The sequence below is a fragment of the Drosophila albomicans genome, chromosome 2L (assembly GCF_009650485.2).
Source record: "Drosophila albomicans strain 15112-1751.03 chromosome 2L, ASM965048v2, whole genome shotgun sequence".
Lineage (NCBI taxonomy): Eukaryota > Metazoa > Arthropoda > Insecta > Diptera > Drosophilidae > Drosophila > Drosophila albomicans.
Window position 1 is genome coordinate 13,770,951 of NC_047628.2, and position 13,680 is coordinate 13,784,630.

Consider the following 13,680-nt stretch of genomic DNA (forward strand, 5'->3'; position numbering starts at 1 on the left):
ATTAATGTTAGACTGTAAATGGTTTGTTTTATTTAAAACAAAAAAAGTTTGCGCAGATTTTTAATTTATTTAAAAAAACAATAATTATAATAAATTCGCATTACTTCAGCGCAAAGACATCGATGAATGCGTTATAAGAATCGATATTTATAATGGTTTAAAAGTATCGATACACCAGTAGTGCCATCGATGTTTCTTCACCCCTAGATTGTTGTAGCCAAAACATTTTCGGGTTTTTTCACAAACTTCCAGGGTTTTAAAAGTTATTGAAAATAGATACTGTGCTTTTCGTATGTGTACATTGTTTTAAAGTTATAGCAAAATTGGGTCAACGAAAACCGTCACATTATTGCGGTAAGAGTGTTTATCAATTGTAAATTATTGGTCAATAAGTCGTCGGCGTTTTCGCGACGCCCGGCACCACAAACACATTCACACGGTACACACAATCACACGTACACGGTTACGTTATCGTGTGCGTTCATATGTATGTATGTGTAGAAGCTCGTGCTATGTGAAAAAAGTTTATTCGGTCTCTGTAAGAGGCGCAGAAACTGTGTGTGATAGAAAATAAAAACAAAAAAAAAATGTTATTAATTTCCAGAAGCATTTGGCGTAGCCAGCAGCAGCGACTACAGCAAATCGGCAAACAAGCGGTGGTTTTTAGTGGCACAAAATCAACGCAACCGCAGCCTGTTCTTAGTACCAGCAGTCCCGGCAGCAATAGTAATAGAAACGACCCGCTAACCACCAGCACCCCAACAGCAGCAGTAGCAGCCGCTTGTAGTCACGTAAGTGCGTGCTCTTTGATTTTGTCATACTGCAATTTTAAATTTTCACCTACAACAGATCATGAGTGGTCGGTATCGTGGTGGCGGCGGAGGTGGTGGTCGTTACGGTGGCGGAGGAGGAGGTGGAGGCTATGGCGGCGGCTACAACGATTTTGATAACTATAGGGGTGGCGGCGGCGGTGGAGGCTACAATGATAACTTCGGCCCTGGTCCAAATCCTTTCAACAGTAAGTGCATACAATCAATTACATCAGCTATTGGTGCGTGCGTTATCGGTATCGAAATCAATTAAAACGACACTTAGCCCCAGTGGGCTAATTATGTAAACTGTTTGCAATGGATTTTGAATTTTTGTTTGTATTTTTAGTGGGTCCCAACATCTCTGGCAACGATCTAATGCATTTGATGAACGCCATGGCCAGTAATTTCAGCATGAACTCGCAGCCACCACAGCCGATGCGCCGCAGTTGCGGCGAACTGCGGAATCATCACTGTGGTATGTTTGTTGAGCTGTCGGGACGTTTGATCAAGAAGCGAGTCAATCGCTTTGCCGAGCTGCGCGATCGCAATGGGGGCGCTTGTCAACTGGTAGTGCTGGAGGACAAGCATCCAAGAGTGGCACGGCGCATGAACAATATGCCAGAAAACACAACGTTGACTATAGTGGGTCAGGTGATGCAACGGCCACAGAATTCTTGCAATCAAACCATGCCCACTGGTGAAATTGAAGTGGAAGTCCAGGACATACTCAGCATACATTTCCCGGCAAGTGGCACAAAGCGAGCCGGCGATAAGCGCACCTACAGCACCATGGTGCAGCAACAGAGCAGCCTCGGTATCACCAGCACCGAATACAAGATTGCCAGTAAGTTCAGCGCCATTTTCAGTTTTGTAGTAACTGATTTAATAAATTGTTCATGATTTTTTGCAGAGAACGAGAACATCTTGAAGTACTTTGAGAATCGCGACATTACATGCAACGATCTGCGGCGTGAGGATGTAGGCAAAACAGTCACCTTGGTGGGTTGGATACCCACCACCAAGAATAACAAGTTCTTGCAGCTAAAGGATGGTTATGGTCAGACACAGCTCATGATCGAGGATCAATCCGTAAGTGCACTTTACCAAATTCATTGCGTATAACCACGTTGAACCATTGAAATTAGACGAGAGTTAGTTGTTTAAAAAAACGTCTCGGTATTTATTTATTTATTGTTTATTATTTGAATGCGATTGCTTGTAACGTGAATCGCATTAAAACAATGTCTGCTCACTTGCAAATAATTACATAAAAATTAAATAGAAACAAACAACAATTTTGTTTAAAGAGATTCGTTACCAATTTCTTAATATTTCGGAACCTATAAAAAACATTAATTTTGAATTTGTATGAATTATTAAAACCTATAAATTTTGTTTAAACGTTTTGCCACAACTTACAACTTTACTTACAATTGAAATAAACTTTATTTCTCTATAGCTAACGGACACATTCCTCTCCACGCCAGAACAAACTGTGCTGCAAATTGTGGGCAAAGTGCTGGGCAGGCCCAAGGCAAACATTAATTTAGTAAGTAAATGAAAGCAAAAGCAGTTCATGTAATCGATGAGAACTAACTTCCCTTTATCTTCTTGTACAGAAATACGACACCGGAGAGGTGGAAGTGAGCGTAACAAGTGTCAAGATCTTGAATCCAGATGATGCTTACGAAGGGCCCATCAAAGCCAAGGCGAAACTGCAAAAGATGTCAATCGATGATCTCGAGAGTGAGGAGGCAGCTGAGGTCGCAGCAGCTGCTGCTTCCGCTTCAACCAGTAGTAATAATGGCGACGGAAGCGCTATGGAAACCAGTGAAGTGGCCAGCACAAGTGCTGTGCCGTTAACGTCAGAGCAACGTCTCAAAATCGCAGATACCAATAAGTTTGCAGATCGCACACACAACTGCGGTGAACTGACGTCCAATGAGATTAATGAGAAGGTTGTCATATGCGGCTGGCTGGAATTTCAGCGCATGAACAAGTTCTTCATATTGCGTGATGCTTACGGTCAGACACAAGTGCTGATAATGCCCAAGACAAAGGGTCTAGAGGAATATGCTGAGACAGCGGTACCCATTGAGTCGATTGTACGTGTGGAGGGCACAGTAATACCACGTCCAGCGGCCACAATTAATCCAAAGATGACCACGGGACATGTGGAAATTGAAGCCGACAAAGTGGACATACTGAATGCAGCCAAAAAGAATCTGCCATTTGAAATACGTAAATTCAATAAGGCTGGGGAACGCTTGCGTTTGACACATCGCTATCTGGACTTGCGTTTTAATGATATGCAGCACAATTTGCGTTTGCGTTCCAGTGTCATAATGCGCATGCGCGAATATTTGATCAACTATTTGGGTTTCGTGGAGGTCGAGACGCCTACGCTGTTCCGTCGTACACCTGGCGGCGCACAGGAGTTTGTGGTGCCTACACGTAAGGCGGGACACTTTTATTCGCTGGTTCAGAGTCCGCAGCAATTCAAACAGATGCTGATGGCGGGTAGCATTGATCGTTACTTTCAGGTGGCGCGTTGCTATCGCGACGAGGCCACGCGACCGGATCGCCAGCCCGAGTTTACCCAGCTGGATGTGGAGTTGTCGTTTACCAGTCGTGATGATATTATGCAATTGATTGAAGAAACGTTGCGCTACTCGTGGCCAAAGCATTTGCCCAAGCTGCAGACGCCATTCCGTCGCATCACATACGAGGAAGCTATGGAAAAATATGGTTGCGATAAGCCCGATACGCGTTTTGGTTTCCTGCTGAACAACGTCTCGGACATCATTGAGAAGAGCGAGAATTTCAAGGGCAAATACGAGGATTTTGGTGCCTACGCCATTGTGGTGCGGGCCAGCGAGGCTTTCTGGAATGGCGCCGCTCGCAAGCACTACGAGAGTTTGAGCAAGGTGTTCTCGGGCACATTGTTTGTGCGTAAGTTCAATTTCGCCAAGGATGTGCAGGAGCGACTCACCAAGCTGCTGGGCAACGATGTGGCCACTGAAGTAATTGAGAAATTCGACCTAGAAGAGAACGATTTACTTTTCCTCTGCATTGGACCCAAAGTCGAGACGGTAAGTGAAGAATTTTAAATGAATTTTGTGTCATTTGAAGGTTAATTTTATTTATTTATCTGTAGCGCAATCTGTTAGGTCGTATACGCTTGGACTATCAAGAGTTTCTGGTGGAGAATGCGAAGGCCAAAAAGTCATATGATTTCCGCTTTTTGTGGGTTATTGATTTCCCGCTGTTTGAGCGCAACAATGTCACCAAGCAGCTGGAGAGCGTGCATCATCCATTTACGGCGCCGCTGGTAGATGACTTGGACAAATTTGCCACCAGTTGCGATAATCTCGAGACAATACGTTCGGAGGCCTACGATTTGGTGCTCAATGGCCAGGAAGTGGGAGGCGGTTCGATGCGTATACATGACCGCGACATGCAACAGTTTATATTAGAGCAAGTGCTTAAGATACCGCATGATCATCTGTCGCATTTGCTGAGCGCTCTGGAGTCCGGTTGTCCGCCACATGGCGGCATCGCATTGGGCTTGGATCGTCTAATTGCCATCTTGTGCCGTGCACGCTCCATACGCGATGTGATTGCATTCCCCAAGTCGTTGAATGGTCGCGATCCGCTCTCAAATGCCCCTGTGCCCATTTCAGACGAGGAAATGAAGCTTTATCATCTTGCCATACAGGATACGGAGGAGAATGAGGATAGCAGAAGCACAAATAACACAGCCGACGAGCAGGAGGACGATGATCCGGACGCAGTGCGTGCGCCACCATCGCCCATGTCGGCTACCAGTGAGACAGAGAACCGCGAAATGGATGTGGAAGTCAAGGCGGAGACTGAGCCAGTGTCAACTGTGGTTTCGGACGTAGCGTCGACCATTAAGGAGGAACAAAAGGAAGAGGACGCCACAATGACGGCGGTAGAGGCCACAGAAACAGAAGTCGTCGTTAAGGAAGCAACACCACCGCCTGCAACAGAAGCCGCACCAGATGCAGCGCCCGCTGCACCAGCGACACGAGCCAAACGTGTCATCAAAAAGAAGGTGTAGAGCGGTCCAGTCTGAAGCGTTGCAGCAAATGAGTTTAAAACCCCATCGTCAGCGGCAAATGAAGATACGACTTAGAATTTTAAACATAAGTGAAGCTCAAACCCAAGCAATGCAATCAGATCACGTAGCGAAGTCTCCAGCAAATGGAGAATTTCGGTTTCCCATCGAATTGTATTTGCGAATATTATGTCGTGTTTTGTGCACTCCAAATTAGTTATTTTCCCAATTTTTGTCACACGTCCCTCACATGCAACAGAGATGCACTTCTCCGATAAGAAGATGCGATCTCGAAAACTTTCATAAGTCCACTTTTAATCATATGGCAATTTATTACAATTTACAATTAAACATAATACAAAATATAAGTATACAAGCATATGTATTTATCTATATATACGAACTGCTATTGTATTTGCGAATTTTGTTTTAATGAAAAATACAATAAGTTTATGCATATTCAAAAGAATTCAAGTCATTAATTGTGTAGCAGAATTTTGAAGAAGAAAGCTCGGCGATATTTATGTTGCTGGAAAAACTTGATTTACAGCTCTCTCTCTAGTGATGTCAGCAAAGCGCTAAATCGTTTTATGTAATGTTATTTTATTTATGACATCTCGTTTTTTTTGACAAAAATTTTATGGCTTGTGGAGCAACCAGTATTGTTTCTAAAGAACTTTCCATTTATTTATGTGTTCACTGGGTTTACTAAGATGTGCAGTGCTTATTCCTATTGCTAAATATTTCTAATTGACGTTAGTAAGCAAACTGGAATTATGCATATGTACATGGGGGAAGGGCAAGGAGGATTAGCATCTGTAGTGGAATGGGATTAATGTACCTTCGGCATGCCAAAAATATGATTATCTATATAGCCGTGTGTAAGATTGCGGCGATAATTCCACCAATTGACTGGCGACTGCAAATTACGATTATCGAGGTCCTCGAACTCTGACGATGAATCCTGCTCCTCAACCGAGTTGAAGTTCTCCTTCTCCTTCTGAATGGCGGACTATAGCTGGTCCAGTGTTCGTAAAGATTCTGCGGATGGCTGGGATCGTCGGGCAGATTGTTAAAGTTGCCAGAGAGTTTCCCAAACTGATCGATGTGCTGCAGCAGTGGATCAACGTTCTGCTGTGGCAGCCGCAACGAATGCGGTGGCATGTGAGGACGCTTCACGCCCAACGTGGGCAAATCTGTCCACTTGCCCAAGGCATAGGGTGAGGTGTCGTTGGTGTCGATGAGGAACATTCCCCGTGTGCTGGGACGCGTGTTGTCGCCCGCCTCCAACAGATAATTTGTGGCCGGACACATGCCGAGCAGATATGAGATGTAGCCACTGCATGACCAGCCCCAGAAGCCCTTGGGTGAGCGTATCGATTCCAGATAATATGCCGTGGCACGCTGATGGCTGCAAGCAAACGAATCTACAAGAGGAATTACAATTAAAATTCGAATATAGAAAAATAAGTCAATTACTCACTCATCCAGCCGGTGCAGCCTGGCTGTGAGATGCCGCCATTCATATAGAAATCCGCATGTCCACATCGCTCCAGTTTGCCCTGCACCATCGCATTAGTGTGAATAACGTCCACAAAGTCCGCATCACTCGGATCCAGTTTGTCATTGGCTCCGGCTGTAATGAAGAGCGGCATCGCTGGGTCCAAGCCCGTAATGCGTGGCAGCTTAAAGGATTTCAGCGTGCGTGCCAGAAAGTTGGGCACTTGTGCACCCAGCGAGAAACCAATGATGTGTATATCCGTGTTTCCCGTCTCCACCAGTCGCTCCACAAGCTGGGCCGCACATGTTCCTGCCTGGCGTGTGTTGTGCACGGCACTAATATAGCAAGGTCCTGGCGAGAGTACGCTCCAGTCCACGTAGAAGATGTTGTAGTCACCTTTGGCCAAATATTCTGGTAAGAAAATTTAAAGGTACGTTAGAATATTATTATTGGATTCGAAAGGGGTTCCATTAAAAATGTCTTAAGAAATTTATAAAATTTATAAGGAAATCTTTAAAATGAGTTATTGTGATAATTATTAATTTGTTCATCCCACTTCACAAAATAGGGGATCAAAAAAGTTGAAAAGTATATATATATTATATGCATATTTATTTAAATTGCAAAAGATATGTTCTTTAAAGTAATTCCAGATTTAAAACGAAGTATTTTGATTAACAACTAAATACTTTGATTTGAGCAGCAAAATTCTAAAAAAAATATCATTTTGTTTTGATTATATTATCTTCTGAACTTTTCTCTGGGAACTGTTCAACAATTAAAATTGTTGTATGTAGATTTATAGTCATAAATGCTAATTCGAATAGCATGTAAGGAATTAAAGAATTTAATATCAATTAAAATTAATAAAGTCTTTAAATTATTTTAATCTTGAAATTAAGCTCTATACCAAAGTAATTGTTTTCTTACCTTGTAAAGTAAAAATTTATTTAAAGAAAACAATTCCTTTGCTATAGGATTTTTAAAATAATGGTACACCAAAAGAAAATTGTATAGTTATAATGAACTTATTGATTGAACTCTTGAACTTTACTTTGACAACTGCTTATATAAATTGTAGTCTGCATATTATCATGACATTAGAGATCAATTTTGAGTATATATTCTTAATTAAACCTTTAAAAATTAAACTTACCATCTCGCATGCGTTGCAGTGGATTGAGAAACATATCCGAGTTGTAGCCATGAATTAATATCTTGGTAGGATGTCGTGGATTGAAAAACGAGCTGGTAAGATTCGATTTTTCCATAGTTTCATCGATCTGCAGACTCTGACGATCCATCAGATTGTGTCGCGTATAGATATAGTATTTAATATCCGGATCGGGGCAACTGCGTCCAATGGCCCACTTGCAGGGTCCAATTGTGATATCGCGATTGGCAGCAGGTTGTGGCTCAGCAATCGGAGCTGGTGAAAGAGTTGTGGCTTCCGAATTGAAAGTGCGCTGATATTCATCGTCTTCATACTGGCAACAACAGCTGCTAACTGCAAGGAAGGATCAGGAAGTTGAGTATCAAATGGATATTTAATTTATATTTAGTTACACACCCAAAAGCAGGCAGCTTAATAATCTCAGCAATCTCTTGTTCATGGTGAAGTGCAACATGTGTTTTTGGAATTTCTTAAGCTCGAGTTATAGCTGTGTGTGCATTGTCAGCAAATGTTGGAGAAACTGAATGCCGGCACTCGAGCCACTTAACCAATTTGGCCAAAAATATAATGAGTACTCGTGCAGCGAGTCACAGTGAGTGTGAGTGCGAGTGTGAGTGTGTTTATAAAGTGAGAGTTGAGACCGAAAAGTGAAAACGCTGAGAATATCAACAGTATCATCGACCGAGGATTAGCTAACTGCCGTCCAGAGTCAAAGAGTTTACCTTCGAGTTCGATTCACGCACTCATTTGTACACTCACTCATATATTCGTACGTGTTTGTTGTTTCAATTTTGGCCTCTCGACGACCGGGCACGTCTTTCAAAACCACGAATGCTCTTCGAGTGCGCTGCTCTTGCGTCTTTTTATAGCGCGAAAACCCTTCAATTATGGATCTGCGGCTTACCTGATAACACTAATTACTTTGCATTCCCGACCCATGCCAATAACAGAGTTTAATTCTCCGGATTTGGGTTTGTTTTTATTTACCTTCGCTCATGCCAACGTCATTATCATCATCTTGAGCATTCGTTTGTACGTTTGCTAATTGGAGCACTCATAATTGAGTGCTCTAAAAGTTGATATTCATGTCAGCTTATTTCATATACTTATTTCATTCATATTTTGCATATACATAGATTGCTTTTGATTTTGTGGTATTGTAGAGGGTATAATCAATGAAGGAACTGCTGCTTTGTTTTAATTAATACTAAGTGTTACCAATTTTATCAAATAATTTTAATTTACTCATTTATAATTTAACCGTTGATTGAACTAAAATGAATATTTTGAAAAATAATTATTCATATGCATATAATTTACTTATCATTTATACATATAACTTACAGGTAACTTACAATTTAAATTGGGTTTGTTTTAGCTTTTATTATACTAGGAAGGCATAACTATGTATATCTGATAAGCTTCGTTATTTTTAACTACTAAGGGATTCGACTCGTTAGTATTCTTTAATCATCACCAAGCTTTAAATCATCACCACTAATGAATACAAAATATACATATACATACATATATTATGAGATATTGTGAATTAGTCATAACCAATTATGTAGGGATGTAGGGAAATGAATTACAAAGAATATTTATAATTAATATCTATATTTAATTATATAATCAAGACCACATTATTTTATATAAGAAATATTAAGTATACGTTGATTAGTGTTCTGCTCTATTTAAAATATTAAGTATACGACCCAAGACATCAATGCCTTGAAATCAAATTCTTTTACTGCATATCTTACTTGGTCATACCCAATTAAATAAAATTAGAGGGTATGATCAACATACCGCCAACAGGTGCTCAACTAATTGCAACATTTTTTTCTGGACAGGCTACAATCATCGAGTGTCAGAAACGAACTCAACAAGTACGCTATAGCTAAATGTGATTTATTGATTGGCTTTGGGTAAATATCCAATACCTAATTTAATTCCAATGGATGCTTTGGTTCAGCTAATTTCTATAGTTTTACAATTTATTATCAACATGCTGCGTGTGGCTTCAACGCCCACGATATTTGTTTATATATAGTTATATAGATGTATCTAGATATAGACATAGTTATATATTGAATATACGTATATAGCTACTGTCTATATTTTCAGGGGCACTAATAATCTCAAACAGCACCGCCATGGAATGTCAAACAAAATGTGAATTAATGGACAGACATTGGCCCCAAAACAAAATCGAGAGATATCTCTACAGTTCTCTCTGTCTCTCTTTCACTCTTTCACTCTCTCCCTTTTTCTCTTAGTTATGCAGTAAGGGGCGGCGCTGACAATTCCACAAAATCCATTAATTTATTTATAACACAGCTGAACAACGTTGTCAAATTCATGAACTGCTTTTAAATTGACACGCGCTGAAAGTTTATCAAAAAATATGAAAAGTACTTAAAATGTTAACTGCATAAACAAATGGATTTCTGTTCATACTTACAATGTTTCCATATTTCATCGTTGTGCAATTTCTGTTTATAGTGCATTGAAATGCAATAAAGGAAATGAGTTCATTTTATGTGTTTCAATATTAAATAGTAATTAATATTAATAGTAATTCTTCATCAAAGATTTTCAATTCACAAAGTTAAGTTTGGCTAAGCTTTATCTTGGTTTCTTTCTATTTTGTGCAACCGATTGTTGAATATGTTTGTTAAACAGAAGTTTGAATTTTTCTCTATAGTTTTCAATTGCCAATTTTTCTAGTTTCATGGCACAATTATTTCTACTGTCAGTAAATCAGATGATGAAATAAGTAGCTAGATTAGAGTGCTGACTCAACATGCTAAAGATTACCCAAATCTTAATTTAATCACTTGAACTAAATATTTGTTCTATGTTATGTTTCATTTTATTTGTGATTTGTGAATTGACGTATTTGCGGAAAATTATGTCTTATTAACGACAAGGACAAGTTACGAAATTTTTTAATTCTTGTGAAATATTCTTAAATATACAGCTTTTAGTAATTTTATTGACTTAGCAGTATATAGCTAAGTTTCAGTCAAGTTTGCAAGTGCAGAATATGCTTAACAGACATTTTGTTTCTCTTTTTCTCTTGCTCGATAAGAGAAATTAATTTTTAAATATTTAATTATTCAATTTTTGCCGCTTTGCTGCATTTCTGATATACAAGAATGTAGAGAAAATAAAATAATTCGGCAATATATTCGCGACGATTGCATGAATAAAATTGGCATTAAAATATTTGCAAGCTTATATTTTTTATTTTTTTTATTTCAACTAATTTAGTTGGTTTCTAGAGTTCTCCCCTTTCTTTGATTATTTGATTGCTGTTAGTGCTGAATTTAAATACATTTATTGAATTAAAATAAATCTATTTGCTTTTTTATTAGTTTGTACTAATAAGCTGCTGAAGTATTTGCACCACCGTGCGTATACGCAATATTTTGTTTACCGCATTTCCGTCTAATTCGCTACAAGCTCAAATCAATTTGCAAACATATTTAAGGTCAAGGCGGCCAGAGTCGTGCATCAGTTATCAATAGAAGCGCCATAATCTCCACCAGCAAAGCTGGGCTTATCAGCAAACCAAAGGCGAAGCTGCCTCCAAGTTAGACCTAGAAAATGATGTGTGTGTGGGAATTGAGCGCAGTTGACGCGGAACAAAACAAACGAGCGGATGAGCAAAATGCGCTGGCAATGGCAGCTGCCAATGCTCTGCTTATTAATCATCAAACCGCGTAGTTTGCACAGTGAGGAAACCGCGGAATCGGGTCGCTTCTTCACCGAGATCTACAAACGCAATCTTAAGCAAATTGTGGAGCTGCGCAATGCAACAATCGAGCCCTGTGACGATTTCTATGCGCATGCCTGCGGCAACTTTGGCCACTTGGCAGTGGCTGAGGAACCCGAAGATGCGCTGCCACCGCTGCTGTACAACAAACAGGATCGCATGGAGTTCTTTATGGCGCAGCATGTGAACTTTAAAACGCTGCCTGGGAAGGCGCTCTCCCAGCTCTACACGCAGTGCAAGCAGCGAAGAGAGCAGCACGTCTTTCGTCCTGCGCCACGCATCTCTCATTGGCAGCGTATTGTGCATCAGCTGCCGATGATGGCGCCGTATAAGCAAGCGCTCTCCTTTTGGCCTTTTTTGCCCTATCAATGGCAGCAGCTGCGGCTGGACGAGCAGCTCAATTGGGTGCAACTTTCCGCACAGCTGGCGGCACATGGTGTGCCCACCTTGTTGCATATTTACTTTGCCCAGGAGACTATCTATGTGGCATCTATTGGCAATCTGCCGTGCCCTAGTTTGCAGGGCTTTCGTCGGAGTCTGGCCAGCGTGTTGCATGGAAGTCATCCGCAAGTGTCGCGCATTGTGGCACATGAGATGCGCGTCCTGTGCCGCGGCATGCGTGGCGAGTTGCCCACAACAACAACGACGGAGAGCACCACCGAATCTGAGGGAGGAGGACAAGAGCAGCTGACGTTGGATGGCAATACAATGGATTATTTTCAGCACTTTTTTGCGCAGCTCAACTTTACAGAGGAGATGCTAAGCGAGGCGCGCAAGTTGCCGCTCGATGTGGCACGCATTCGGCAGGCGTGGCAAGTGCTGCGCTACACAGATCCGCGCATTATTGTCAACTATGTGCTGTGGCAGGTGCAGCAAGAACTGCGCTACGAGGATTGCTATGTGTTGGCACAAGAGTTCGAGCGTCTGTTGCACGTTGAGTACTGGCAGTGGCACGTGTTTCGCTCGCAGCTCAATCGAAATGTGGCATTCGCCATGTATCAACTGCACACCACACGCTTCCAGCAGCTGCGACGCTCCAAGCTGAGTCGTCGGGATTGGTATGGATACATGCTGCCGGAGGAGGTGGAACGGAAGGAGTTGCAGGTGGCAAGATTGCTGCAGACGCATGCGCAGCATTATCTCAATCTCATCGAACACGAGTTGCACTATGGTGCATTGGAGTTGCAGCCACGCTCCTTCTACAGCAATCTGCTGCAGCTGCGGCGAGCGCAACTGCGTCACAGCTTTGTGTCGCCCTTTGTGGATCCCGAGGATGTGCAGCAGCCGGCCTATTTCTTGCGACACTTTCTGCACTTTGTGCAGCTTGTGTTGCAGCGTCCCATGTATCACTATTATGCCACGCAGGGCTTGCAGCTGTGGCGTCAATCGCGTCTGCTGGAGGACACTGATGGCTACTACACTGCCCTGGACTGTTTGCAGCGCCAAACGGAGCAGCACTATGATCTCGAGTTGCAGGACATTTATCGTCCACTGGCCTCGCATGAGGTAGATGATGTCTTCAAGTTCTACCGCTCGTTTCAGGCCGCGTTGCGGGATTATCACTTTTGGCTGGAGGGCGAGCGTTTCCTCTTTGCCGAGCAGTTTGTCCTGCAGTTCTTTGGCCTCGACGAGCATCGTGTCCTCTTCTATGCGGTGGCCCAGCAGATGTGCAATCGCCAGGATGAGATCTTTGCCGCCCAGCTGAATCGCGGCTATATGAATCTGCCCGAGTTTCAGGCTGCCTTCAACTGCTCAGCGGATGCGGCTATGAATCCAGCTGCCAAGTGTATGATTAACCAATGTGAAAAATGAGATGACATATTCATATTTATTTTGTAAATATATTTATACATTTATATAGGTAAATTTTAATGCAGTTTATTTCTCAGAATTCATCAGGGAATAAATAATTTATTGAATTAAGTTTATAAGAATAAAGCCGAATGAAAACCAATATTTTTATTTATTTTATATTTTGTACAATTTATTGCTCTTAATTTTCTGAATATTTTGTGAATATAGAATGCTTTTAATTATTCTAATTGATTTAATAAAATCGAATATTTTTAGCCTATTCAAATAAAAGGAAAATTATTTTATAATTTTTTGATAATATATTTTTCAGCACTTGAAAGTTTTAGTCAAATATTAATACAGATTTATTTCTCGGAGTTATTCAGAATATTTTATTATTATAGAATTCTGTTAATTAATAAATTCAATAAAGAGCGATAGCGAGTTTTATATTTATTTTGTGTTTTTTTTACAAAAATTATTAATAAATAATTAATAAAGATTCTTTTTTTTAGTTGTCTCAACTGCAGATTTATT

At 41.1% G+C, this 13,680-nt stretch overlaps 3 protein-coding genes across 5 annotated transcripts; 2 read left to right on the top strand and 1 right to left on the bottom strand.

Annotated features, from left to right (window-relative positions):
• The first annotated feature begins 200 nt into the window (after positions 1 to 200).
• Positions 201 to 5,328, top strand: LOC117564306 (aspartate--tRNA ligase, mitochondrial). 3 transcript variants are annotated; one of them, XM_052002858.1, is made up of 8 exons: positions 201 to 354; positions 605 to 791; positions 850 to 1,018; positions 1,159 to 1,656; positions 1,723 to 1,901; positions 2,272 to 2,361; positions 2,432 to 3,904; positions 3,970 to 5,327. In XM_052002858.1, exons 3-8 carry the CDS (start codon positions 853 to 855, stop codon positions 4,894 to 4,896), a joined length of 3,333 nt encoding a protein of 1,110 aa, XP_051858818.1. In that variant the 5' UTR covers positions 201 to 354; positions 605 to 791; positions 850 to 852; the 3' UTR covers positions 4,897 to 5,327. The 3 variants fall into 3 exon arrangements, with proteins under 3 accessions (XP_051858818.1, XP_051858819.1, XP_034098894.1); XM_052002859.1 differs by having other exon boundaries at positions 204 to 354; positions 608 to 791; XM_034243003.2 differs by lacking the exon at positions 201 to 354 and having other exon boundaries at positions 573 to 791; positions 3,970 to 5,328.
• A 192-nt stretch (positions 5,329 to 5,520) lies between these two features.
• Positions 5,521 to 8,382, bottom strand: LOC117564307 (phospholipase A1 member A). The gene is given in 5 exon segments (XM_034243004.2): positions 5,521 to 5,896; positions 5,899 to 6,320; positions 6,377 to 6,805; positions 7,551 to 7,901; positions 7,965 to 8,382. Coding segments are annotated over 5 exon segments (1,431 nt in total). The 5' UTR covers positions 8,023 to 8,382; the 3' UTR covers positions 5,521 to 5,725.
• A 2,727-nt stretch (positions 8,383 to 11,109) lies between these two features.
• Positions 11,110 to 13,265, top strand: LOC117565454 (neprilysin-4). Its single transcript, XM_052002711.1, has 2 exons — positions 11,110 to 13,184; positions 13,239 to 13,265. The coding sequence occupies exon 1, from the start codon at positions 11,236 to 11,238 to the stop codon at positions 13,159 to 13,161; it is 1,926 nt and encodes a 641-aa protein (XP_051858671.1). The 5' UTR covers positions 11,110 to 11,235; the 3' UTR covers positions 13,162 to 13,184; positions 13,239 to 13,265.
• The last annotated feature ends 415 nt before the right edge of the window (positions 13,266 to 13,680 follow it).

What these genes read in the sequence shown, in the direction of transcription:
- LOC117565454 (XM_052002711.1), top strand. Translation starts at nt 11,236, where the DNA reads ATGAGCAAAATGCGCTGGCAATGGCAGCTGCCAATGCTCTGCTTATTA.
- LOC117564306 (XM_034243003.2), top strand. Translation starts at nt 588, where the DNA reads ATGTTATTAATTTCCAGAAGCATTTGGCGTAGCCAGCAGCAGCGACTA. An exon ending in TAGCAGCCGCTTGTAGTCAC is followed by an intron (nt 792 to 849) that starts GTAAGTGCGTGC and finishes CACCTACAACAG; the next exon opens with ATCATGAGTGGTCGGTATCG. An exon ending in TTGGACCCAAAGTCGAGACG is followed by an intron (nt 3,905 to 3,969) that starts GTAAGTGAAGAA and finishes ATTTATCTGTAG; the next exon opens with CGCAATCTGTTAGGTCGTAT.